The following is a 27,017-nucleotide window of genomic DNA, read 5'->3' on the forward strand; positions in this document are numbered from 1 at the left end:
GTGATTCTGTCTGTTTGGCATTGATCATTGATCAGAGTCCTGTCCCACAAAGCTGGATTAACCTAGTCAGGCTTCCTCTTCCTTATCTGGCTTCACTTACCCAGACATCCACCCTCCAGATTTTCGGTTCCATAAAGCCGGCTATCAACTCACTAATTCAATCCAGACTTGTCCACTCTAGATCTGTGCGCGCTCACAAAAAAAAGGGCGGAGTTTGCTGCATGCGACCAATCACAAACATGCAACAAACCGGCCCGAGCCGCATATTTCACAACGGAGGAGCAAACAATAATAATTAATAAATACGATCAATACAAATCAATAATCCAGGCAAACAGCAACACAGCTGCAGCTGCCAAACGGAGCAAGGATCTCTGGGAAAACATGGCCGACTGCGTCAATGAGGAAGTTAGTGCCATTATAATATTACTGCCCCACTATGACTGCACTTGTGTATCTGACTACATTAACATGTGTGTGTTACTACATGTGTGTGTGAACCACATGTTTGGTTATGACATGTGATCGTAGCCCCGTGACTTTATGAACAGCTCTACGTACTGTGTTCTTCAGTACGTCGAACTTTGAGGCAGATGGGCTACAGCAGCAGAAGACCACGCCGGGTGCCACTCCTTTCAGCTAAGAACAGGAGACTGAGGCTACAATTTGCTAAAGCTCATCGAAATTGGACAATAGAAGATTGGAAAACGTTGCCTGGTCTGATGAGTCTCGATTTCTGCTGCGACATTTGGATGGTAGGGTCAGAATTTGGCGTCAACAACATGACAGCATGGATCCATCCTGCCTTGCATCAACGGTTCAGGCTGGTGGTGGTGGTGTAATGGTGTGGGGAATATTCTCTTGGCACTCTTTGGGCCCCTTGGTACCAATTGAGCATCATTGCAACGCCACAGCCTACCTGAGTATTGTTGCTGACCATGTCCATCCCTTTATGACCACAATGGACCCAACTTCTGATGGCTACTTTCAGCAGGATAATGCGCCATGTCATAAAGCTGGAATCATCTCAGACTGGTTTCTTGAACATGACAATGAGTTCGCTGAACTCAAATGGCCTCCACAGTCACCAGATCTCAATCCAATAGAGCATCTTTGGGATGTGGTGGAACGGGAGATTCGCATCATGGATGTGCAGCCGACAAATCTGCGCCAACTGTGTGATGTCATCATGTCAATATGGACCAAACTCTCTGACGGATGCTCCCAGCACCTTGTTGAATCTATGCCACGAAGCATTGAGGCAGTTCTGAAGGCAAAAGGGGGTCCAACCCGTTACTAGCATGGTGTACCTAATAAAGTGGCCAGTGAGTGTATATTAACTGTGACAAAGAACCTCAGGTCAATGCACACTGTGTGGGACTGTCAGCGCGTGGTTGGGGTGCGTTCCATTCCTGATGTGAGGCTCCAGCAGCTGACAGATGTAATGTAACCCCTCCCCCCAAAACCTCTACCTTTCTACAGTCATTGTTCAGCCAATCCCACCGGATTACAGCCATCCCTAAATATTCTCTCTGCCTGAGCGCTCTGCACACAAGCTGTGACCCGAGATCCACCGGGTTCTCAGGGAACGGACGGCCCGTTTTCAGGAGAACCGATTGGTCAGTAGGTGGGGCTGTTATACCTGCTGAGCTCTGATTGGTCAGTAGGTGGGGCTGTTATACCTGCTGAGCTCTGATTGGTCAGTAGGTGGGGCTGTTATACCTGCTGAGCTCTGATTGGTCAGTAGGTGGGGCTGTTATACCTGCTGAGCTCTGATTGGTCAGTAGGTGGGGCTGTTATACCTGCTGAGCTCTGATTGGTCAGTAGGTGGGGCTGTTATACCTGCTGAGCTCTGATTGGTCAGTAGGTGGGGCTGTTATACCTGCTGAGCTCTTACCCTGAACTTATCCTGCTCTGGAGCAGGTTAGGTGTTCAGCATAGGTTACCGCGACAACGTAGCCTGATAGAAAGTCAGCCACCTTTATGGTACCGAAAAGCCAGGGTTTAGCCTGAAGTTATCTGGCTAAACCGTAATCCAGTTTTAGGGTACAGGCCTCGGATTCCGGGTCTCATTGGAATTCTAATGTTGTGACTGCTGCTGTTGTTATTATCACTTATTGATTGATTTGTTACCAATATTAGTAGAAACAGAGTAATAAACTAGTTTTCAAACATAGACTCTCAGAGCGTTAGTGGACACGGATGTGGACACGGTAGTGGACACGGATGTGGATGCTGATGTGGACACTGATGTGGACGCTGATGTGGACATGGATGTGGACGCTGACACGGATGTGAACACTGATGTGGACATGGATGTGGACGCTGACACGGATGTGAACACTGATGTGGACACGGATGTGGACGCTGACGCTGATGTGGACACTGATGTGGACACGGATGTGGATGCTGACACTGATGTGGACGCTGATGTGGACACTGACGCTGATGTGGACACTGATGTGGACACGGATGTGGACACTGACATTGATGTGGACACTGATGTGGATGCTGACACTGATGTGGACGCTGATGTGGACGCTGACACGGATGTGAACACTGATGTGGACATGGATGTGGACGCTGACACGGATGTGAACACTGATGTGGACACGGATGTGGACGCTGACATTGATGTGGACACTGATGTGGATGCTGACACTGATGTGGACACGGATGTGGACGCTGACGCTGATGTGGACACTGATGTTGACACTGATGTGGACACGGATGTGGATGCTGACATTGATGTGGACGCTGATGTGGACACGGATGTGGACACTGATGTGGACACGGATGTGAACACTGATGTGGACACGGATGTGGACGCTGACGCTGATGTGGACACTGATGTGGACACGGATGTGGATGCTGACACTGATGTGGACACTGATGTGGACACTGACGCTGATGTGGACACTGATGTGGACACTGATGTGGACACGGATGTGGATGCTGACACTGATGTGGACACTGATGTGGACACTGATGTGGACACTGATGTGGACGCTGACGCTGATGTGGACACTGATGTGGACACGGATGTGGACACTGACATTGATGTGGACACTGATGTGGACACTGACGCTGATGTGGACGCTGTCTGTCTCCTGTGTCTGCAGCTCTGTCTGCCTAAAGGTCTGTCCTTCCGGACGCAGACGGAGCAGAGGGCCCCCCAGTTCCACTCCTTCCTGATCACAAAGGAGGACGGGTCCCGGACCTACGGCTTCGTTCACACCTTCTACGAGGAGGTGACCAGCCCAGAGGTGTGTTCGGCCATGCAGACCCTGCACCAGATGCACGGTGCAGCGCACGCCCCCACCAGCCCCCCATCCTCCTGCTCCTCGTCCAGCATGGACTCTCTGGCCAGCAGTCTGGACGAGGCAGACTCTGCCACCCCCTCGTCTTCCTGCCCCGGGGCGGGGGGCTACGACTCGTCCCGGGACACCCTGTACGTGTCCAAGGCCTTGTGTCTGATCACACCCGTGCCCTTCATGCACGCCTGCCGTCGCTTCCTGTCGCAGTTGCACAGGGCTGTTACCGCGGCAACAGCCCCACCACTGCCACTGGAGAGCTACATTCACAACATCCTGTTCGAGGTGCCTCTGCCCGTCCCGGGACACTCGCTGAAGTTCCACGGGGTGTACGAGCCAATCGTCTGCCAGAGGCCGGGGCCCGGGGAGCTCCCATTGGCCGATTTCCCCCTGGCAGACGCCTTCACACTACTAGGAGTGGAGAACCTGGTCCAGGTGTTCACCTGCACCCTGCTGGAGATGCAGATCCTCCTCTACTCTCAAGGTAAGGATGCCCGTGAGCCAATCGGATAGCCCGCTGTGTGTGTATGTGTGTGTGTGTGTGTGTGTGTGTGTGTGTGTGTGTGTGTGTGTTCTATGGACGTCTGGTAAAGCATTGCTTGTTTCTCCATCCGATGTTTGCATCATGTCTGATGGTGTGTGCAGTAAATGATGAGTACCTGACTTACCGTCCCGTTAGGATCAATGACCTCTGCTCCACCCGTCAGCGCACCCTGGTGGCGTGTGGAGTTCCAATGCTGTGGACACTGAATGTTTGTTACCGTTGGTTTCCAACAGCTGGGTAGATGTTCGATCTTCAGGACCAGGACTCGGTACGCTGCAGAAGGAACTGCTGAGACAGTTTGGTACAAGAGTGTTTTTAACGTCGTCATTAGACTTTTGATTGGAAGCTGGAACTTCATTACATTGTATTATTGTATGTGAGAGATGAAGCCCTCAGATCAACAGATTAAACACACACCTAGGATGAACAGGAAATAGGAGGAAGTGGAATCCCGATTCCATTTGTCTGTTTCTGAGACAGAGGAAGGGTCACTACCAGATGGGTAATGATCAGATCTGCTCTTGTTATTAACAGTTACTGTGACACACACACACACACACACACACACACACACACACACACACACACACACACACTCCTGTGAAGTCTGAAGGACCGATCAGAGCATCTATCCGGTCTATCTCCAGTCCTCCAGATAACGGTCCGTCTGTTACGGCTGGTTGATCTATTCACTGTATTTTCAATAGCCTGTTAGCGCAGTGCTAACAAAGAGTTAGTCTCAGCACCACTCTGCTGCTCAGTGACAGTATTTTACAACAAACATTGCTGGTTGAAGCCATTTTTGACTCTTTCTCAGATAAAACAGAATGTGAGATTAGGACTATGTCTGAAACCTGTTCATAAACCCAACAGCAACAATGAAAAATCAGAAATCCGATAAGAACATGTAAGTAATAGTCTCTGGTTGGGGGTTAGTGTTGTCTGGTTTTGATCACGGGTGGAAGGAAGTCGTGCGGTGGTGATTTGGTGCAGTGATCACTCTGACACGGTTGTTTGACGCTCCAGACTAGGAGCTATTGTGAAGAGTTCCTGGATCAGAGCGCACTCAGGTTCATCCCTTCAGGTTTTGTGGGATATGGCCACACCTTGACAGGTGTCACCTTCTGTTTCGTCAGACTACCAGCAGCTGATGACGGTCGCCGAGGGCATCACCGCGCTCCTGTTTCCCTTCCAGTGGCAGCACGTCTACGTTCCCATCCTGCCCGCCTCCCTCCTGCACTTCCTGGATGCCCCAGTTCCCTACCTGATGGGCCTGCAGTCCAAAGAGGGGGCCGACCGCTCCAAGCTGGAGCTTCCCCAGGAGGTACACCGGCCCGACAGTCCATAAGTAGACAATAAGCTTCTACCCAAACTCAGTGAGACTTAATAAAAGAATATAATGAAAATGATATCTACTCAATCACCTGACGGTACTCTGCATCTCCCGCCTCAGGTTATAGTAGATAAAGACAAGCCGTCCTCAAAAGGCCTCCTCATGACACGTCCAGCCCCTTCCTGGGCTGTTTCTGTGGCTCCCAGAGGATAATTATGAGATAATTATCTCATTTGGAGAGTTCACCTTTTTGTCAGACCATAAATGTGTGTAATATGATGAAATAAATCGGTGTACCCCTGCTCCCCCCTGTCTCCGCTGTCCCAGGCCAACCTGTGCTTTGTGGACATTGACCACCACCACATCGAGCTTCCAGAAGACTTTCCCCACCTCCCCAACAAAAAGGAGTTTGTCCAGGAGCTCAGTGACGTTCTGCTCAGCTTCGGCATTTCTGCCAATGCAGGGGCCCCTGATCGGCCCCAAAGCAGCCCTGGCAGGACCCCCAGGAGGTCGCCCTCCCCTCCTGGCAGTGAGAGTAAGACCGTTGCCCTCCACCAACTGGAGGATGATGGGCAGAACGGAAACCTGGGGGGGGAGGAGCTCGCTGTGCTGGAGATGCTGCAGGGAAACCCCACCCTGGAGCGCCTGCAGGCACTGGCCAGACGCACCGGGGTGATGGGGGCCCGCGTGGACGCCCTTAGGGCCGAAGTCAGAGCCCAGAAGGCTGAGATCCGAGGCGCTCAGACGGCCGCTGATGAAGAGGAGTTGATCACCGCCAGGCTGAACGTCCAGCTGAGGGAGGTGTTCGCCAGCCGCTTCACCACCATGTTCTCAGACTACGAGGCCTTCGTCATCCAGGGGCCCCCCGACCTGGACTCATGGCTCACCAGCAGGGAGCAGATGCACAACTTTGACAAGGTACCTAAAGGTTTGGGTCATGGTGGGTTTTTATACTTCTCAGACAGCAGGGGTTAATAAACAGTTGCCCCAGTCACTGAAAACACACACCTGACACCAGAGGTGATTTAAGATTCAGAAACTGTCCTACAGGGGGCAGTCTGGGAATTCTGGGTATCAGTAATAGAGTGTCTGGTGTAATTCCATTTTGTATAAAACAGGTGTTCTCAACCCTGGTACTCCATACATTGTGTGTGATTACAGAACACGTGTCTCCAGCTCACATTAAAACTCATGTACTTTTCCTGGTTGCTCCAGGCTTCCTTCCTGTCCGACCAGCCGGAGCCCTACCTGCCCTTCCTGTCCCACTTCATCGAGACGCAGATGTTCGCCACCTTCATCGACAATAAGATCATGTCCCAGTGGGGGGAGAAGGATCCTCTGCTCCGTGTGTTCGACGCTCGCATCGACAAGGCCCGCCTCTACAACGTCCGCGCCGCCAGCCTCCGCTCATCCAGCTACCAGAGGTGCTCCATCCTCAAGGAGTCTGGTGAGAACCTCTGGAGAACCTCACAGGAAGCAGGATTAAACTGGGATGACTGGTTCATGGAACATTTATGGAAACCAGAGGAACCCTTTAACCCATTAATCCCTGTGCAGAAAGTCTCTGGTGTTACTGAGACTGTAGTCACACTGGTGTCCACACTTTGTACTGAAGGTCGTTTCTGTCTGACCTTCAGCTCAGGTCATTGAGCAGCGGCTGAAGAAGATCGACCACACCGCCGTCCACCCCCACCTGCTGGACATGAAGATTGGTCAGGGCAGATACCAGCAGGGCTTCTTCCCCCAGCTGCAGGCGGACGTGCTGAAGTCTGGGCCCACCAGCCTCAGGTGGGTCCGCCCCCTCCAGGAAACCAGGGTGCTACAGGTCAGGGTGTTACAGGTCAGGGTGTTACAGGTCAGGGTGTTACGGGTCAGGGTGTTACAGGTCAGGGTGTTACAGGTCAGGGTGCTACAGGTCAGGGTGTTACAGGTCAGGGTGTTACAGGTCAGGGTGCTACAGGTCAGGGTGCTATAGGTCAGGGTGTTACAGGTCAGGGTGTTACAGGTCAGGGTGTTACAGGTCAGGGTGCTACAGGTCAGGGTGTTACAGGTCAGGGTGTTACAGGTCAGGGTGTTACAGGTCAGGGTGTTACAGGTCAGGGTGCTACAGGTCAGGGTGCTACAGGTCAGGGTGCTACAGGTCAGGGTGCTATAGGTTAGGGTGCTACAGGTCAGGGTGCTACAGGTCAGGGTGTTACAGGTCAGGGTGTTACAGGTCAGGGTGTTACAGGTCAGGGTGTTACAGGTCAGGGTGTTACAGGTCAGGGTGTTACAGGTCAGGGTGTTACAGGTCAGGGTGTTACAGGTCAGGGTGTTACAGGTCAGGATGTTACAGGTCGGGGTGCTGAGGTCGGGGTGCTGCGGGTCATGGGGGTCCAGCCTGCTCCCTCATCTTCATGCTAGAGCTCTGATTTGAAGCCCCTCCCCCCCGTCTGACAGGTGATCTGTTCGTTGCCCTGCAGGTGGTCTCACAGGACAGCCACGGCTCCACGGAGGATGGACCCCCCCAGACAGCCAGAGCGTCTGACCCTGGATCACCCCTTGAAGGAGGTAACTGACCTCTGACATCTGACCCACAGCAGCTGTATCCTCTGGTCCATCACCAGTGTTTGTTGGTTTACTTCCTGTTGTTGCTTTACTTCCTGTTGTTGGTTTTTTTCTTGTTATTAGTGCACTTCCTGTTGTTAGTGTACTTCCTGTTGTTGCTTTACTTCCTGTTGTTGCTTTACTTCCTGTTGTTGCTTTACTTCCTGTTGTTGGTTTTTTTCTTGTTATTAGTGTACTTCCTGTTGTTAGTGTACTTCCTGTTGTTGCTTTACTTCCTGTTGTTGCTTTACTTCCTGTTGTTGCTTTACTTCCTGTTGTTGCTTTACTTCCTGTTGTTGCTTTACTTCCTGTTGTTGCTTTATTTCCTGTTGTTGCTTTACTTCCTGTTGTTGCTTTACTTCCTGTTTTCATCCCTTTTCTAAATGCATGCTGCCCTCTGCTGTCTCCTGTCTTCCTGTCCTTCCTGCTCACTGGGTTGTTCTGTGCTGGGGGGTGGGGCTCGGGTTCTCCCTCCCCCTGAGCAGGTGGAGGGCCGTCAGGTCCTGCTAAACTCCATGGCGTTCTGGGAGTGGGACAATGCTTCCCCCCCACCGATCAGACCGCCCCAAAAGTCTGCGTCTTCATCCTGCCTGGTATGTGGAAGAGCTGTGTGTGGACCCCCACCTGCACCCCGCCCCCCAGTCCTTACCCTTTACTCCTTGTTGGCGTAGTAACCTGTAGTTACCATAGTAACCCAGGAGTGTGTCCCTGTCCTTCACCTGCACAGGTAAACTGACCAATGGCACAACAGTAAAGATGTTTCTGGAACTGTCTGGTGTCGATGGGGGTGTGAGCGGCTGTTGGAACAGCCACACCCCCCCCCCCCCCCCCACACACACACACACATCAATAAAAACAAATGACCTGTTGTCACGGCAACGCGTCTGAGCTGTGGGATGTTCCTGATGGTGAAAACAGAACTAAGTGAAATGATAAAGGTTTGTTCCAAATGGGATGTTGGTCTGTTTGATCGTGAGCATCGGCGCCCCCTGGTGGACGGGGGGGGGGGGCACTGATGGCCCTCTGGTGGGCGGGGGGGGGGGGCACTGATGGCCCTCTGGTGGGCGGGGGGGGGGCACTGATGGCCCCCTGGTGGATGGGGGGGGGGTACTGATGGCCCCCTGGTGGATGGGGGAGGGGCACTGATGGCCCTCTGGTGGGCGGGGGGGCGGCACTGATGGCCCTCTGGTGGGCGGGGGGGGCACTGAAGTTTAACCCTTCATCAGATGATGGATTATGTGTTACAGCTGAGATTACTTCAGATTACAGTGTGTGCTCTCTGACTGCCCCCCCCCCCCAGAGGTTCATGCAGGAGGCCCGCGGCCTGGGGAAGAGCCCCCGCCAGCCCAAACTGTCAGACCTGTCCCCCGCCGTCATCGCCCAGACCAACTGGAAGTTTGTGGAGGGGCTGCTGAAGGAGTGTCGCATGAAGGTGAGTCGGACGTGTTCCTGCTCCTGGGGGGGGGCACCCTGTGTGTCACACGTGGACCCACACGTGTCCCTGTCCCTGTTCCTGTCCCGTGAACCAGACCAAGCGCCTCCTGGTGGAGAAGATGGGGCAGGAGGCGGTGGAGCTGGGCCACGGCGAGGGCAGCATCACCGGCCTGGAGGAGAACACCCTGATGGCCAGCCTGTGTGACCTGCTGGAGAGGGTCTGGAGCCACGGGCTGGGGGTCAAACAGGTGGGGGCACACACACACACACACACACACACACACACACACACACACACACACACACACACACACACACACACACACACACACTGGTCTTCACTGGTGTGTGACTGTCAGTCATGATCCTGGTCTTCTCTCAGGGGAAGTCGGCGCTCTGGTCCCACCTCCTGCTCTACCAGACGAGAGAGGAGAAGCTGGAGCGTCAGCAGCAGGCGGGGTCACCAGGTGTGTCTCACCCACACACACACACACACACACACGCTCTGCATCATCTAACACACTGTTTCCTGGACAGTGTCACATGTTCCAGACAGGAGGAGGTCTGACTGCTCCGTGGGGGTCGGGTCTCCCTGGGGGTCTCTCATCCAGGACCTGAGGTGTGTCTGCTGGAGTCTGGGTTTGGGTTTGAGGGCGTGTCTGCGTGAATCTTCATCCATCCGTGTTCCGTGTTTCTCATCAGACACATCCAGAGTATGTCTGAGATAAAGACGGACGTGGGGCGGGCCAGAGCCTGGATCCGTCTGTCCCTGGAGAAGAAGGTTCTCTCCCAGCACCTCCGGCAGCTGCTGTCCCACCACAACCTGGTCAGGTCAGTACTGGTGTCATGGACAGACAAAGCTCCCCCACTCCTTCCTCTCCTTCTGGCTTCTCCCTTCAGGGTCTCCACAGCCAATCAGTGTCCTCCATCTAACCCTGTCTTCTCATCCTCTTCTCTCACACCAACTACCTTCATGTCCTCTTTCACTACATCCATAAACCTCCTCTTTGGTCTTCCTCTAGGCCTCCTGCCTGGCAGTTCAGAACTCAGCATCCTTCTACCAATATATTCACTATCTCTCCTCTGGACATGTCCAAACCATCTCAGTCTGGCCTCTCTGACTTTATCTCCAGAACCTCTAACATGTGCTGTCCCTCTGATGTACTCATTCCTGATCCTATCCATCCTGGTCACTCCCAGAGAGAACCTCAGCATCTTCATCTCTGCTACCTCCAGCTCTGTCTCCTGTCTTTTCCTCAGGGACACTGTCTCTAGACCAAACAACATCGCTGGTCTCACCACAGTTTTGTACACCTTTCCTTTCATTTTAGCTGAAACTCTTCTATCACACATCACACCTGACACTTTCCTCCACCCGTTCCATCCTGCCTGGACACGCTTCTTCACCTCTTTTCCACACTCTCCATTGCTCTGGACTGTTGACCCTAAGTACTTCAAATCCTCCACCTTCTTGATCTCTTCTCCCTCTAACCTCACTCTTCCACTTGGGTCCCTCTCATTCACACACATGTACTCTGTCTTACTGCGGCTAACCTTCATTCCTCTCCTTTCCAGGACAAACCTCCACCTCTCTAGCTTCTCCTCCACCTGTTCCCTGCTCTCACTGCAGATCACAATGTCATCTGCAAACATCATAGTCCATGGAGATTCCTGTCTAACCTGGTCTGTCAGCCTGTCCATCACCATAGCAACAAGAAGGGGCTCAGAGCTGATCCCTGATGCAGTCCCACCTCCACCTTGAACTCCTCTGTCACACCTACAGCACACCTCACCACTGTCTTACAGTCCTCATACATGTCCTGCACCGCTCTAACATACTTCTCTGCCACTCCAGACTTCCTCATACAATACCACAGTTCCTCTCTGGACACCCTGTCATCAGCTTTCTCCAGATCTACAAAAACACAATGCAGCTCCCTCTGGCCTTCTCTGGACTTCTCTATCAACATCCTCAACGCAAATACTGCATCTGTAGTACTCTTTTTTGGCATGAAACCATACTGCTGCTCACAAATGTTCACTTCTGCCCTTAGTCTAGCTTCCACTACTCTCTCCCATAACTTCATTGTATGGCTCATCAGCTTTATTCCTCTGTAGTTGCCACAACTCTGCACATCTCCCTTGTTCTTAAAAATGGGCACCAGCACACTTCTCCTCCATTCCTCAGGCATCTTCTCACTATCTAAGATCCTGTTGAACAACCCAGTCAGAAACTCTACTGCTACCTCTCCTAGACACTTCCAAACCTCTACAGGTATATCATCAGGACCGACTGCCTTTCCTCTCTTCATCCTCTTCAATGCCCTCCTCACTTCATCCTGACTAATCTTTGCTACTTCCTGGTCCACAACAGTCACCTCTTCTAGTCTTTGTTCTCTCTCATTTTCCACGTTCATCAACTCTTCAAAGTACTCTTTCCATCTTCAACACCCCCCCCCCCACTGACAGACAGATGTCTCTCTGAGCTGGAGCTCCATCAGTGCTGTTCTGTTAGATTAAACACCTGGGGTTCCTCGTGTTTTCTGCCCACAGGAAGTTGTACAAGCGCTACGCCTTCCTGCGCTGTGAGGAGGAGAAGGAGCAGTTCCTCTTCCACCTGCTGTCCCTCAACGCTGTCGACTACTTCTGCTTCACCGGCGTCTTCACCACCATCAGTGAGTTCAGTCACCTGCACATGACCTCTGACCTCTGCTCAACCACACCTCCCTCTAGATTCCTTTACAAACACAACGACCAGCTCTGGAGGTCTGCAGCTCTGCACCAGAATGTCACCGTTTATGAACTAACTATTTGTTCATAGTTAATCTGTTAATCTGTTCTTCTAAACCAACACTCTGTTCTGTTCGTAATCAAAGCTCAGTTATTTCTGAGTCGTGTGTTTCAAAAAGTTTTCAAGTAAAAAAAACAGGTCAGTGTCCTCGTTCACAAAGACTGGTGTGGACTTCCTACTAAAACATGACGTCTGCTATGCAAATCATATTTAAATGAGCCCTGAGAGTCTCTTCCGGCATAATCAGACAGTTACAAAAGAAAGAGTAAGACAGGGGGAAGAGAGAATTTCTGACTTGAATTGTTTGACTAGATCATGTGACAATATACTGTTTACTAGCAAACCTTGGTTTTTGAACGCTTTGGACATCGAACAAATCGGAATTCAACCAAAAAATTCAGAATTTTTTTGTCTTAGAAGTCGAACTAAATTTGGAAGTCAAACGCAGAACGAACGTCTTTTTGGGGGGGCCGTGGCTCAGTGGTATCGCGGGTTGTCCAATGATTCCAGATCGGGGGTTCGATTCCCGCTCTCGCCAAGTCATTTGTCGCTGTGTCCTTGGGCAAGATGCTTTACCCTCTTTGCCTCCAGTGGGGCACTCGCTGGTGTGTGAATGTGTGTTATTGTTCCGCTGGTAGTCGGAGGGGGCCATAGGGGCAGATCAGTCTGCCCCAGGGCAGCTGTGGCTACACACGTAGTCTACCACCACCTAGTATGAAAGAGGAGTGAATGAATAATGGATCCAGTCTGGTGGAATGAGTCCTAAAACACCTCACACTTCAATACTGCTACTGCGTTTGATACCTTAGACTACTCTATGAAATTGATTTAAATAGCTCCCTTAAGAGTGTGTGAGTACTTTGTTCAGGTGTCTTTGAGTGTCCAGAAAAGTGCTATATAAATCTAATCCATTGTTACTATTACTATTATTTTTTCTTGCCGCCAAGCGCGAGAAAAGTCGAGAAAAGTGGAGAGAAAACGTGACGGTAATGTGCTTTTTATTTTAGTTTACTGTATTCAATAATTGTTCACTTAATCTGCGTTCCATTGCCTCTGGTACGAGTTACAGTACAGTAAACTTCCGACCAAAAGACGACGGTAACTCGTACCTTAGAATAACCTGTTTATGTCCATGTTTTTCTTTCTTTCTGGCGTTTGCTTCTTTCTTTTACATTTCTTTGATATGTTTCATTACTATACGATTTGATATATAAATGACATTATGAAATAACATCTAGTACGCGGATACAGCGGCAGTAAATTGATATTGTGTTGAAAAAAGGTAGTTTTCTAGCGTCTTGGAACGGATTAAGACCATTTACAATATTTGTAATGAGAAAAATGTATTTGAAATTCGAACAAATCGCTATTGGAACAGCCTTCAGGAACCAATTGTGGTCGGAAACCGAGGTTTGCCTGTACTAGCGTATATTCCACGATAAAACAATAATATCAGACTTCATACCAAACATATAAAACAAATGTATTGTTTTATACAGTCAATAAAAAAAAATCAACGTGGTGACGTAACGACTTTGTGTTGGCCAATCATGGATGGCCATGGATGGCGCTGGGCGGGCATTGTGAAGCCGTAGATGAATGCTAGCAGGCTAACTGGAGAAAGAAAGCTAACTACTGGTGAGACTGGGAGAGGAGCTAACGCTAAAGGAAAAGGCTCCTGTCCAAAGAGCAGGTGTTCAAGAAATGTTGGAGAAGTGATGGTTCTGTTAGTGACTACATGAACACAACTGTATGGAGTTACTAAAGAGGGTTTGTGTCAGCCCCCCAGTGCATTGTGGGTACTACATGGATTGTCCCAGTCCAAACAGAAACCATATCTGGACAGACTGTTGGTGCTAGCAGCTAGTTTCACTCACTAATGGTTGTTTTGTGAACATGAACATTGTTAACAGTTCTGACTCTAGATGGTGTGAACTGGAGTCCATCAGAGGGAGTGAAGGGCAGATGAAGCCCCATGAAGCACTGAAGCTTTTCATCCCAATCGGTTCACTGCGGTTCGAAGCTTCACGAGGCTTCATCTGCTCTAGTACGACCTCTACTGGGGGGTAAAATATCAGCTGGCATGAGATTGAAGTGTGTGGACTTTAGCAGAAAGACTGTGAATAAAACTGTCAGCAAAATAAGGAAGTGTGTGTGTGTGTGTGTGTGTGTGTGTGTGTGTGTGTGTGTGTGTGTGTGTGTGTGTGTGTGTGTGTTTGTTAATGTAGCTCTTGGTACTCGAATGTACCTTTATCTCTAGAGAGACCACATGTGCCAAAGTCCTGGCCCGGGGGCCAGATCCGGCCTGCAAATGACTTTTCTTTGGCCCCCCTTGGATGTTATTTCATCACCAGAACCGGCCGTAGGTGGCGCTGTGGTGCAGTTGGTAGTGCTGTCGCTGCACAGCAAGGCGGTTCTGGGTTTGAGTCCCGCTCTCTGTGGACTTTGCATGTTCTCCCTGTGTCTGGGGGGGTTCTCTCCGGGTTCTCTGGCTTCCTCCCCCCTCCACAAACACGATCTTTGGAACAGGCTGTTCCAAATTGCCCATAGTGTGTGTGTGTGTGTGTGTGTGTGTGTGTGTGTGTGTGTGTGTGTGTGTGTGTGTGTGTGTGTGTGTGTGTGTGTCTCTATGTGTGTGTGCGTGTGTGTGTCTCTGTATGTGTGTGTGTGTGTGTGTGTGTGTGTGTGTGTGTGTGTGTGTGTGTGTGTGTGTCTGTGTGTGTGTGTCTGTGTCTGTGTCTGTGTCTGTGTCTGTGTCTGTGTGTGTGTGTGTGTGTGTGTGTGTGTGTGTGTGTGTCTGTGTCTGTGTCTGTGTCTGTGTGTGTGTGTGTGTGTGTGTGTGTGTGCTGTTAGTGAATCAATCACCAGTGTTAGTGTACAGTTTATAGACATGAAATGTGATTGGTCATTCGTCTGACTAGGTGTGTGTGTGTAGGTGTGTGTTAACTACAGACAGTGTGTGTTAACTACAGACAGTGTGTGTTAACTACAGACAGTGTGTGTTAACCTACAGACAGTGTGTGTGTTAACTACAGTGTGTGTTAACCACAGACAGTGTGTGTGTTAACTACAGTGTGTGTTAACTACAGACACTGTGTTAACTACAGACACTGTGTTAACTACAGACACTGTGTGTTAACTACAGACACTGTGTGTTAACTACAGTGTGTGTTAACTACAGACACTGTGTTAACTACAGACACTGTGTTAACTACAGTGTCTGTTAACCACAGACAGTGTGTGTGTTAACTACAGTGTGTGTTAACTACAGACACTGTGTTAACTACAGACACTGTGTTAACTACAGACACTGTGTGTTAACTACAGACACTGTGTGTTAACTACAGTGTGTGTTAACTACAGACAGTGTGTGTTAACCTACAGACAGTGTGTGTGTTAACTACAGTGTGTGTTAACTACAGACACTGTGTTAACTACAGACTGTGTGTTAACTACAGACAGTGTGTGTTAACTACAGACAGTGTGTTAACTAGACTGTGTGTTAACTACGGACAGTGTGTGTGTTAACTACAGACAGTGTGTGTTGACTACAGACAGTGTGTTAACTACAGACAGTGTGTGTTAACTACAGTGTGTTAACTACAGACAGTGTGTGTTGACTACAGACAGTGTGTTAACTACAGTGTGTTAACTACAGACAGTGTCCCCCCCACAGTGATCCCCTACAGGGTGGTGATCCTCCCCATCAGGAAGCTGAGTAATGCCCTGACGACCTCTAACTACAGACAGTGTGTGTTAACTACAGACAGTGTGTTAACTACAGACAGTGTGTGTGTTAACTACAGACTGTGTGTTGACTACAGACTGTGTGTTAACTACAGACTGTGTGTTAACTACAGACTGTGTGTTAACTACAGACAGTGTGTGTTAACTACAGACTGTGTGTGTTAACTACAGAGAGTGTGTGTTAACTACAGACAGTGTGTGTTAACTACAGACAGTGTGTTAACTACAGACAGTGTGTTAACTACAGACAGTGTGTTAACTACAGACGGTGTGTGTTAACTACAGACTGTGTGTGTTAACTACAGACAGTGTGTGTGTTAACTACAGACAGTGTGTGTTAACTACAGACAGTGTGTTAACTACAGTGTGTGTTAACTACAGTGTGTGTTAACTACAGTGTGTGTTAACTACAGACAGTGTGTGTTAACTACAGACAGTGTGTGTTAACTACAGACAGTGTGTGTTGACTACAGACAGTGTGTGTTAACTACAGACAGTGTGTTAACTACAGACAGTGTGTGTTAACTACAGACAGTGTGTGTTAACTACAGACTGTGTGTGTTAACTACAGACAGTGTGTTAACTACAGACAGTGTGTGTTAACTACAGACAGTGTGTGTGTTAACTACAGACAGTGTGTGTTAACTACAGACAGTGTGTTAACTACAGTGTGTGTTAACTACAGTGTGTGTTAACTACAGTGTGTGTTAACTACAGACAGTGTGTGTTAACTACAGACAGTGTGTGTTAACTACAGACAGTGTGTGTTGACTACAGACAGTGTGTTAACTACAGACAGTGTGTTAACTACAGACAGTGTGTGTTAACTACAGACAGTGTGTGTTAACTACAGACAGTGTGTGTTGACTACAGACAGTGTGTTAACTACAGACAGTGTCCCCCCCACAGTGATCCCCTACAGGGTGGTGATCCTCCCCATCAGGAAGCTGAGTAATGCCCTGACGACCTCTAACTACAGACAGTGTGTGTTAACTACAGACAGTGTGTTAACTACAGACAGTGTGTGTGTTAACTACAGACTGTGTGTTGACTACAGACTGTGTGTTAACTACAGACTGTGTGTTAACTACAGACTGTGTGTTAACTACAGACAGTGTGTGTTAACTACAGACAGTGTGTTAACTACAGACAGTGTGTTAACTACAGACAGTGTGTGTTAACTACAGACAGTGTGTGTTAACTACAGACAGTGTGTTAACTACAGACAGTGTGTTAACTACAGACAGTGTGTTAACTACAGACGGTGTGTGTTAACTACAGACTGTGTGTGTTAACTACAGACAGTGTGTGTTAACTACAGACAGTGTGTGTTAACTACAGACAGTGTGTGTTAACTACAGACTGTGTGTGTTAATTACAGACAGTGTGTGTTAACTACAGACAGTGTGTGTTAACTACAGACAGTGTGTGTTAACTACAGACAGTGTGTGTTAACTACAGACAGTGTGTGTTAACTACAGACAGTGTGTGTTAACTACAGACAGTGTGTTAACTACAGACAGTGTGTGTTAACTACAGACAGTGTGTGTGTTAACTACAGACAGTGTGTGTTAACTACAGACAGTGTGTTAACTACAGTGTGTGTTAACTACAGTGTGTGTTAACTACAGACAGTGTGTGTTAACTACAGACAGTGTGTGTTAACTACAGACAGTGTGTGTTAACTACAGACAGTGTGTGTTGACTACAGACAGTGTGTTAACTACAGACAGTGTGTTAACTACAGACAGTGTGTGTTGACTACAGACAGTGTGTTAACTACAGACAGTGTGTTAACTACAGACAGTGTCCCCCCCACAGTGATCCCCTACAGGGTGGTGATCCTCCCCATCAGGAAGCTGAGTAATGCCCTGACGACCTCTAACCCCTGGGTGTGTGTGTCAGGAGAGCTGGGAGACTCGGGCGTCATGCAGATCCCCAAGAACGTCCTGGAGATGACCTTTGACGTGAGTCACCTGACCTCACACAAGCTTAACACTCGCTGTGATTGGTTGAAAGAGTGCACTCAAGGTCACACTCAGGCATGTGTGTGTCTGTGTGTGTCCCACCTGTCTGTGTGTGTTCCACCTGTCTGTGTGTGTCCCACCTGTCTGTGTGTGTTCCACCTGTCTGTGTGTGTCCCACCTGTCTGTGTGTGTCCCACCTGTCCGTGTGTTCCACCTGTCTGTGTTCCACCTGTCTGTGTGTTCCACCTGTCTGTGTGTTCCACCTGTCTGTGTGTCCCACCTGTCTGTGTTCCACCTGTCTGTGTGTTCCACCTGTCTGTGTTCCACCTGTCTGTGTTCCACCTGTCTGTGTGTTCCACCTGTCTGTGTTCCACCTGTCAGGTCCAGTTCACACCTGAAGATCAAATCCGATGATCCCACAAGGGTTTGAGTCACCATCATATACCCCTTTATCCCTGTCCCCACATGTTGGTATGTTCTTTACCCCTGTCCCCACATGTTGGTATGTTCTTTACCTCTGTCCCCACATGTTGGTATGTTCTTTACCCCTGTCCCCACATGTTGGTATGTTCTTTACCCCTGTCCCCATGTGTTGATGTGTTCTTTACCCCTGTCTTCACGTGTTGATGTGTTCTTTACCCCTGTCCCCACGTGTTGATGTGTTCTTTACCCCTGTCTTCACGTGTTGATGTGTTCTTTACCCCTGTCTTCACGTGTTGATGTGTTCTTTACCCCTGTCCCCACATGTTGGTATGTTCTTTACCCCTGTCCCCACGTGTTGATGTGTTCTTTACCCCTGTCCCCATGTGTTGATGTGTTCTTTACCCCTGTCTTCACGTGTTGATGTGTTCTTTACCCCTGTCCCCACGTGTTGATGTGTTCTTTACCCCTGTCTTCACGTGTTGATGTGTTCTTTACCCCTGTCCCCACGTGTTGGTGTGTTCTTTACCCCTGTCCCCACATGTTGGTATGTTCTTTACCTCTGTCCTCGGGGGCATGCATGTCTTTTGGGGTTGGTTGCACATTTTTGTTTTGTCTTTGCATTGTGGGTAATATCATCATCCTGTCATTGAACGTTTTGTACGTGTTCCTCAGTCTGCCTTCAGGCCTCACGCACACGTCTCCACCGCGTTCAAGGTTAGAAGAACCTCCGCTCTGTTTCCCATCATGCTCTGCTCCAGTTGTCTGTGTGTGTTCCTGGAGTCAAAACTGTCTTTAGTTTAGAAAGGGTCCCAGTTAGTCTATTACCCCAAATACTGCTCTGATGTGTACAGTATGCCCTCGGTTAAACGTTTGTGAACCCCCCCCCCCATACTGATATCAAACCACCTTCTGTCTGTATGACCTTTAAAACACTCTGATAGACTGTTTAAAACACTTCTGTGTCTCATGGAAGTCAGAGACTCACGAAACGTAGCGCACTTCCTGATACAGTCAGCCAATAGAATCACAGTATCACGTGACTACCTACCAAAAATCCATGATAAGGTGAAATCACAAGCGTTAATGCGTGAATGCACGAGGACACACTGTGTTGCACTCCTTTATTTTAATTATTCACACTTTAAAGCAGTGTGAATCTTCTCCTTAATGTAGCCGTAGGAGACACAAGCCAGTGTTTTATTGTGCCGGTCCCAAGCCTGGATTAATACAGAGGGTTGCATCAGGAAGGGCATCCAGCGTAAAACTTTTGCCATCAAACTTGCGAACCAAACCTATGACTTCCATACCGGATAGGTCGAGGCCCGGGTTAACAAGGACCACCATCGGTGCTGTTGACCGAAAGGGTGCCGGTGGAAATTGGATTACTGTTGGTCTAAGAAGGAGAGGAGGGACGTTGAATGTTGGAACTATGACAGGAAAAGGTAGAGAGTTGGTTGACATGATGCAGAGAAGGAAGGTAGACATACTGTGTGTCCAGGAGACCAGGTGGAAAAGTAGCAAGGCTAGAAGTTTAGGAGCAGGGTTCAAGTTGTTCTATCATGGTGTAGATGGGAAGAGAAATGGAGGAGGAGTTATCTTGAAGGAGGAGTTTGTTAGGAATGTCCTGGAGGTAAAAAGAGTGTCGGATAGAGTGATGAGTCTGAAGCTAGAAATAGAAGGTGTGATGTTCAATGTTGTTAGCGGGTATGCTCCACAGGTAGGATGTGAGCTGGAGGAGAAGGAGAAATTCTGGCTGGACTTTGATGAAGTGATGCAGAGCAGACCTAGAAGTGAGAGAGTTGTCATTGGAGCAGACTTCAATGGACATGTTGGTGCAGGAAACAGAGGTGATGAGGAGGTGATGGGCAGGTTTGGTATCCAGGAGAGGAACGCAGAAGGACAGATGGTAGTTGACTTTGCAAAAAGGATGGAAATGGCTGTAGTGAATACTTTCTTCCAGAAGAGGCAGGAACATAGAGTGACCTATAAGAGTGGAGGTAGGAGCACACAGGTAGACTACATCTGGTGTAGACGGTGTAACCTGAAGGAGATCAGTGACTGTAAAGTAGTGGTAGGTGAGAGTGTAGCCAAACAGCATAGGATGGTGGTGTGTAGGATGACTCTGGTGGTGAGGAAGATGAAGAGGACAAAGGCAGAGCAGAAGACGAAATGGTGGAAGCTGAAAAAGGAAGAGTGTTGCATGACTTTTAGGAAGGAGTTAAGACAGGCTCTGGGTGGTCAGGAGGTGCTTCCAGATGACTGGACAACTACAGCTAATGTGATCAGGGAGACAGGTAGGAGAGTACTTGGTGTGTCATCTGGAAGGAAAGTAGATAAGGAGACTTGGTGGTGGAAGGAGGAGGTACAGGAGTGTATACAGAGAAAGAGGTTAGCTAAGAAGAAGTGGGACACTGAGAGGACTGAGGAGAGTAGACAGGAGTACAGGGAGATGCAGCGTAAGGTGAAGGTAGAGGTAGCAAAGGCCAAACAAGAAGCTTATGATGACTAGTATGCTAGGTTGGACAGTAAGGAGGGAGAGACTGATCTATACCGGTTGGCAAGACAGAGAGACAGAGATGGGAAGGACGTGCAGCAGGTTAGGGTGATTAAGGATAGGGATGGAAGTCTATTGACAGGTGCCAGTAGTGTGATGGGAAGATGGAAAGAGTACTTTGAAGAGTTGATGAACGTGGAAAATGAGAGAGAACAAAGACTAGACGAGGTGACTGTTGTGGACCAGGATGTAGCAAAGATTAGTCAGGATGAAGTGAGGAGGGCATTGAAGAGGATGAAGAGAGGAAAGGCAGTCGGTCCTGATGATATACCTGTAGAGGTATGGAAGTGTCTAGGAGAGGTGGCAGTAGAGTTTCTGACTGGGTTGTTCAACAGGATCTTAGATAGTGAGAAGATGCCTGAGGAATGGAGGAGAAGTGTGCTGGTGCCCATTTTTAAGAACAAGGGAGATGTGAAGAGTTGTGGCAACTACAGAGGAATAAAGCTGATGAGCCATACAATGAAGTTATGGGAGAGAGTAGTGGAAGCTAGACTAAGGGCAGAAGTGAACATTTGTGAGCAGCAGTATGGTTTCATGCCAAAAAAGAGTACTACAGATGCAGTATTTGCTCTGAGGATGTTGATAGAGAAGTACAGAGAAGGCCAGAGGGAGCTGCATTGTGTTTTTGTAGATCTGGAGAAAGCTGATGACAGGGTGCCCAGAGAGGAACTGTGGTATTGTATGAGGAAGTCTGGAGTGGCAGAGAAGTATGTTAGAGCGGTGCAGGACATGTATGAGGACTGTAAGACAGTGGTGAGGTGTGTGTAGGTGTGACGGAGGAGTTCAAGGTGGAGGTGGGACTGCATCAGAGATCAGCTCTGAGCCCCTTGTTGTTGCTATGGTGATGGACAGGCTGACAGACGAGGTTAGACAGGAATCTCCATGGACTATGATGTTTGCAGATGACATTGTGATCTGCAGTGAGAGCAGGGAACAGGTGGAGGAGAAGCCAGAGAGGTGGAGGTTTGTCCTGGAAAGGAGAGGAATGAAGGTTAGCCGCAGTAAGACAGAGTACATGTGTGTGAATGAGAGGGACCCAAGTGGAAGAGTGAGGTTACAGGGAGAAGAGATCAAGAAGGGGGAGGATTTGAAGTACTTAGGGTCAACAGTCCAGAGCAATGGAGAGTGTGGAAAAGAGGTGAAGAAGCGTGTCCAGGCAGGATGGAACGGGTGGAGGAAAGTGTCAGGTGTGATGTGTGATAGAAGAGTTTCAGCTAAAATGACAGGAAAGGTGTACAAAACTGTGGTGAGACCAGCGATGTTGTTTGGTCTAGAGACAGTGTCCCTGAGGAAAAGACAGGAGACAGAGCTGGAGGTAGCAGAGATGAAGATGCTGAGGTTCTCTCTGGGAGTGACCAGGATGGATAGGATCAGGAATGAGTACATCAGAGGGACAGCACATGTTAGAGGTTCTGGAGATAAAGTCAGAGAGGCCAGACTGAGATGGTTTGGACATGTCCAGAGGAGAGATAGTGAATATATTGGTAGAAGGATGCTGAGTTCTGAACTGCCAGGCAGGAGGCCTAGAGGAAGACCAAAGAGGAGGTTTATGGATGTAGTGAAAGAGGACATGAAGGTAGTTGGTGTGAGAGAAGAGGATGAGAAGACAGGGTTAGATGGAGGACACTGATTGGCTGTGGAGACCCTGAAGGGAAAAGCCCAAAGGAGAAGAAGAAGAAGATCCACACTGCTTTAAACTATTGGGACGATTGTAAAGAGAAATAGTAAGATGATGGTGTTGCATTCTGGGACAGGGTCCGTCAAAGGAAGAAGGAATATTTCCTATATTTGTCACTTCCTTTGATTTAGTAATGTGACATGTTTTAAATGTTTTAACGAACTCTAAAGCTCTACAGTTTAATGAACTGGATTATAACTGTGGTCTGAAGTAGAGGATTGACTCCAGCTGTGTGTGTGTGTGTGTGTGTGTGTTTATGTGTGTGTGCGTGTGTGTGTGTGTGTGTGTGTGTGTGTGTGTGTGTGTGTGTGTGTGTGTGTGTGTGTGTGTGTGTGTGTGTGTGTGTGTGTGTGTGTGGTTAGTGTCAGAACCTGGGGAAGCTGACCACGGTGCAGTTGGGTCATGATAACGCTGGACTCCTGGCTAAGTGGCTGGTGGACTGTGTGATGGTGCGCAATGACATCACCGGACACACTTACAGGTGAGCAATGACCAGACGTCTCTGCAGAGGAACAGTGTGGACGGACTCTGGTCCACTGGTTTCTCCTGCTGGTGCACCAGTCTCCACTGGTTTCTCCTGCTGGTGCACCAGTCTCCACTGGTTTCTCCTGCTGGTGCACCAGTCTCCACTGGTTTCTCCTGCTGGTGCACCAGTCTCCACTGGTTTCTCCTGCTGGTGCACCAGTCTCCACTGGTTTCTCCTGCTGGTGCACCAGTCTCCAATGGTTTCTCCTGCTGGTGCACCAGTCTCCACTGGTTTCTCCTGCTGGTGCACCAGTCTCCACTGGTTTCTCCTGCTGGTGCACCAGTCTCCACTGGTTTCTCCTGCTGGTGCACCAGTCTCCACTGGTTTCTCCTGCTAGTGCACCAGTCTCCACTGGTTTCCTGTCTCCTCCAGGTTCCCCTGTGGCCGGTGGCTGGGGAGGGGCGTGGACGACGGCAGTCTGGAGAGGGTTCTGATCGGGGAGCTGCTTTCCCCCGGCGGGGAGGAGGAGGCGGGGCGAGGCTGTCGGACCCCCCCACTGCTGGGCTCGCCCTCCCCCACCCGACGCACAAGCATCACATCCACATCTGGACGAGGAGTCAGTCAGTACCTGCCCCCCCCCCCCCCCGTGACCACACACAACTAGTATGACATCATGTTCTCAGCTAGTCGTCATCAGGAGTCATCAACATGTTTTAACCACGTTTTAACCATGTTTAAACATGTTTTAACTATGTTTTAACCACGTTTTAACCATGTTTAAACATGTTTAACCATGTTGTAACCACGTTTTAACCATGTTTAAACATGTTTAACCATGTTGTAACCACGTTTTAACCATGTTTAAACATGTTTAACCATGTTGTAACCACGTTTTAACCATGTTTAAACATGTTTAACCATGTTGTAACCACGTTTTAACCACGTTTTAACCATGTTTAAACATGTTTAACTATGTTGTAACCACGTTTTAACCATGTTTAAACATGTTTAACTATGTTGTAACCACGTTTTAACCATGTTTAAACATGTTTAACTATGTTGTAACCACGTTTTAACCATGTTTAAACATGTTTTAGCCCATCAGCTCCATGATGGTTCTTCTCTGCTTCCAGAACTGAACTCAGTCCAGATCCAGGAGTACGTCGGTGAGGCGGTGAACAACATCATCAAACACTTCCACCGGCCGGAGAAGGAGGTGGGTGTCTGGTGTTCTTCAGGGTGTCTGGTGTTCTTCAGGGTGTCTGGTGTTCCTCAGGGTGTCTGGTGTTCTTCAGGGTGTCTGGTGCTCCTCAGGCTGTCTGGTGTTCCTCAGGGTGTCTGGTGTTCCTCAGGGTGTCTGGTGTTCTTCAGGATGTCTGGTGCTCCTCAGGGTGTCTGGTGTTCCTCAGGATGTCTGGTACTCCTCAGGCTGTCTGGTGTTCCTCAGGGTGTCTGGTGTTCTTCAGGGTGTCTGGTGTTCCTCAGGGAGTCTGGTGCTCCTCAGGGTGTATGGTGTTCCTCAGGCTGTCTGGTGTTCCTCAAGGTGTCTGGTGTTCCTCAGGGTGTCTGGTGTTCTTCGGGGTGTCTGGTGCTCCTCAAGGTGTCTGGTGTTCTTCAGGGTGTCTGGTGTTCCTCGGGGTGTCTGGTGTTCCTCGGGGTGTCTTGTGTTCTTCGGGGTGTCTGGTGCTCCACAGGATGTCTGGTGCTCCTCAGGGTGTCTGGTGCTCCTCAGGATGTCTGGTGTTCCTTAGGGTGTCTGGTGTTCTTCAGGGTGTCTGGTGCTCCTCAGGATGTCTGGTGCTCCTCAGGGTGCCTGGTGTTCTTCAGGGTGTCTGGTGCTCCTCAGGATGTCTGGTGCTCCTCAGGGTGCCTGGTGTTCCTCAGGGTGTCTGGTGTTCTTCAGGGTGTCTGGTGTTCTTCGGGGTGCCTGGTGTTCCTCAGGATGTCTGGTGTTCCTCAGGGAGTCTGGTGTTCCTCAGTGTGTCTGGTGTTCTTCAGGGTGTCTGGTGTTCTTCGGGGTGCCTGGTGTTCCTCAAGGTGTCTGGTGTTCTTCCGGGTGTCTGGTGTTCCTCAGGGTGTCTGGTGCTCCTCAAGGTGTCTGGTGTTCTTCAGGGTGTCTGGTGCTCCTCAAGGTGTCTGGTGTTCTTCAGGGTGTCTGGTGTTCCTCTGGGTGTCTGGTGTTCCTCGGGGTGTCTGGTGTTCTTTGGGGTCTCTTGTGTTCTTCGGGGTGTCTGGTGTTCCTCAGGGTGTCTGGTGTTCTTCGGGGTGTCTGGTGTTCGTCAGGGTGTCTGGTGCTCCTCAGGATGTCTGGTGCTCCTCAGGCTGTCTGGTGCTCCTCAGGATGTCTGGTGTTCCTCAGTGTGTCTGGTGTTCCTCAAGGTGTCTGGAGTTCTTCCGGGTGTCTGGTGTTCCTCAGGATGTCTGGTGCTCCTCAAGGTGTCTGGTGTTCTTCAGGGTGTCTGGTGCTCCTCAAGGTGTCTGGTGTTCTTCAGGGTGTCTGGTGTTCCTCGGGGTGTCTGGTGTTCTTTGGGGTGTCTTGTGTTCTTCGGGGTGTCTGGTGCTCCACAGGATGTCTGGTGCTCCTCAGGGTGTCTGGTGTTCTTCGGGGTGTCTGGTGTTCTTCAGGGTGTCTGGTGCTCCTCAGGATGTCTGGTGCTCCTCAGGCTGTCTGGTGCTCCTCAGGATGTCTGGTGTTCCTCAGTGTGTCTGGTGTTCCTCAAGGTGTCTGGAGTTCTTCCGGGTGTCTGGTGTTCCTCAGGATGTCTGGTGCTCCTCAAGGTGTCTGGTGTTCTTCAGGGTGTCTGGTGCTCCTCAAGGTGTCTGGTGTTCTTCAGGGTGTCTGGTGTTCCTCGGAGTGTCTGGTGTTCTTTGGGGTGTCTTGTGTTCTTCGGGGTGTCTGGTGCTCCACAGGATGTCTGGTGCTCCTCAGGGTGTCTGTTGCTCCTCAGGATGTCTGGTGTTCCTTAGGGTGTCTGGTGTTCCTCAAGGTGTCTGGTGTTCTTCGGGGTGCCTGGTGTTCCTCAGGGTGTCTGGTGTTCTTCAGGGTGTCTTGTGTTCTTCGGGGTGCCTGGTGTTCCTCAGGGTGTCTGGTGTTCCTCAGGGTGTCTGGTGTTCCTCAGGGTGTCTGGTGTTCCTCAGGGTGTCTGGTGCTCCTCAAGGTGTCTGGTGTTCTTCAGGGTGTCTGGTGTTACTCGGGGTGTCTGGTGTTCCTCGGGGTGTCTGGTGTTCTTTGGGGTGTCTTGTGTTCTTCGGGGTGTCTGGTGTTCTTCGGGGTGTCTGGTGTTCTTCAGGGTGTCTGGTGCTCCTCAGGATGTCTGGTGCTCCTCAGGCTGTCTGGTGCTCCTCAGGATGTCTGGTGCTCCTCAGGGTGTCTGGTGCTCCTCATGGTGTCTGGTGCTCCTCAGGGTGTCTGATGTTCCTCAGGGAGTCTGGTGTTCCTCAGTGTGTCTGGTGTTCCTCAAGGTGTCTGGTGTTCTTCCGGGTGTCTGGTGTTCCTCAGGGTGTCTGTTGCTCCTCAAGGTGTCTGGTGTTCTTCAGGGTGTCTGGTGTTCCTCGGGGTGTCTGGTGTTCCTCAGGGTGCCTGGTGTTCTTCGGGGTGTCTGGTGTTCCTCAGGGTGTCTGGTGCTCCTCAGGATTTCTGGTGCTCCTCAGGCTGTCTGGTGCTCCTCAGGATGTCTGGTGTTCCTTAGGGTGTCTGGTGTTCTTCAGGGTGTCTGGTGCTCCTCAGGATGTCTGGTGCTCCTCAGGGTGTCTGGTGTTCCTCAGGTAGTCTGGTGTTCCTCAGTGTGTCTGGTGTTTCTCAAGGTGTCTAGTGTTCTTCCGGGTGTCTGGTGTTCCTCAGAATGTCTGGTGCTCCTCAAGGTGTCTGGTGTTCTTCAGGGTGTCTGGTGTTCCTCGGGGTGTCTGGTGTTCTTTGGGGTGTCTTGTGTTCTTCGGGGTGTCTGGTGCTCCTCAGGATGTCTGGTGCTCCTCAGGGTGTCTGGTGCTCCTCAGGATGTCTGGTGTTCCTTAGGGTGTCTGGTGTTCTTCAGGGTGTCTGGTGCTCCTCAGGATGTCTGGTGCTCCTCAGGGTGTCTGGTGTTCCTCAGGGTTTCTGGTGTTCTTCAGGGTGTCTGTGTTGTTCGGGGTGCCTGGTGTTCCTCAGGGTGTCTGGTGTTCTTCAGGGTGTCTTGTGTTGTTC

General features: G+C 49.9%; 1 protein-coding gene across 6 annotated transcripts in view; it reads left to right on the forward strand.

The window, feature by feature from the left end:
- The window catches only part of dennd5b (DENN/MADD domain containing 5B), a 53,913-nt gene that overhangs the window by 21,503 nt on the left and 5,393 nt on the right, over positions 1-27,017 (forward strand). For 4 of the 6 annotated variants that reach the window (XR_011034165.1, XR_011034166.1, XM_068307029.1 and 1 more), the window contains 17 exons: positions 3,123-3,798; positions 4,995-5,182; positions 5,519-6,109; positions 6,407-6,638; positions 6,829-6,979; positions 7,654-7,741; positions 9,078-9,209; positions 9,307-9,459; positions 9,594-9,678; positions 9,749-9,830; positions 9,914-10,042; positions 11,765-11,886; positions 17,571-17,716; positions 18,812-18,853; positions 22,734-22,852; positions 23,270-23,457; positions 23,971-24,053. Coding sequence is in view for 4 of the 6 variants with exons in the window: in XM_068307029.1 (XP_068163130.1) it covers positions 3,123-3,798; positions 4,995-5,182; positions 5,519-6,109; positions 6,407-6,638; positions 6,829-6,979; positions 7,654-7,741; positions 9,078-9,209; positions 9,307-9,459; positions 9,594-9,678; positions 9,749-9,830; positions 9,914-10,042; positions 11,765-11,886; positions 17,571-17,716; positions 18,812-18,853; positions 22,734-22,852; positions 23,270-23,457; positions 23,971-24,053 (3,207 nt within the window). In the remaining 2 variants the exon portion in view is untranslated. The remainder of the gene's footprint in view (positions 1-3,122; positions 3,799-4,994; positions 5,183-5,518; positions 6,110-6,406; positions 6,639-6,828; positions 6,980-7,653; positions 7,742-9,077; positions 9,210-9,306; positions 9,460-9,593; positions 9,679-9,748; positions 9,831-9,913; positions 10,043-11,764; positions 11,887-17,570; positions 17,717-18,811; positions 18,854-22,733; positions 22,853-23,269; positions 23,458-23,970; positions 24,054-27,017) is intronic. The other 2 variants (XM_068307030.1, XM_068307032.1) reach the window with 1 other exon arrangement.

The sequence above is a fragment of the Antennarius striatus genome, chromosome 22 (genome assembly GCF_040054535.1).
Source record: "Antennarius striatus isolate MH-2024 chromosome 22, ASM4005453v1, whole genome shotgun sequence".
NCBI lineage: Eukaryota > Metazoa > Chordata > Actinopteri > Lophiiformes > Antennariidae > Antennarius > Antennarius striatus.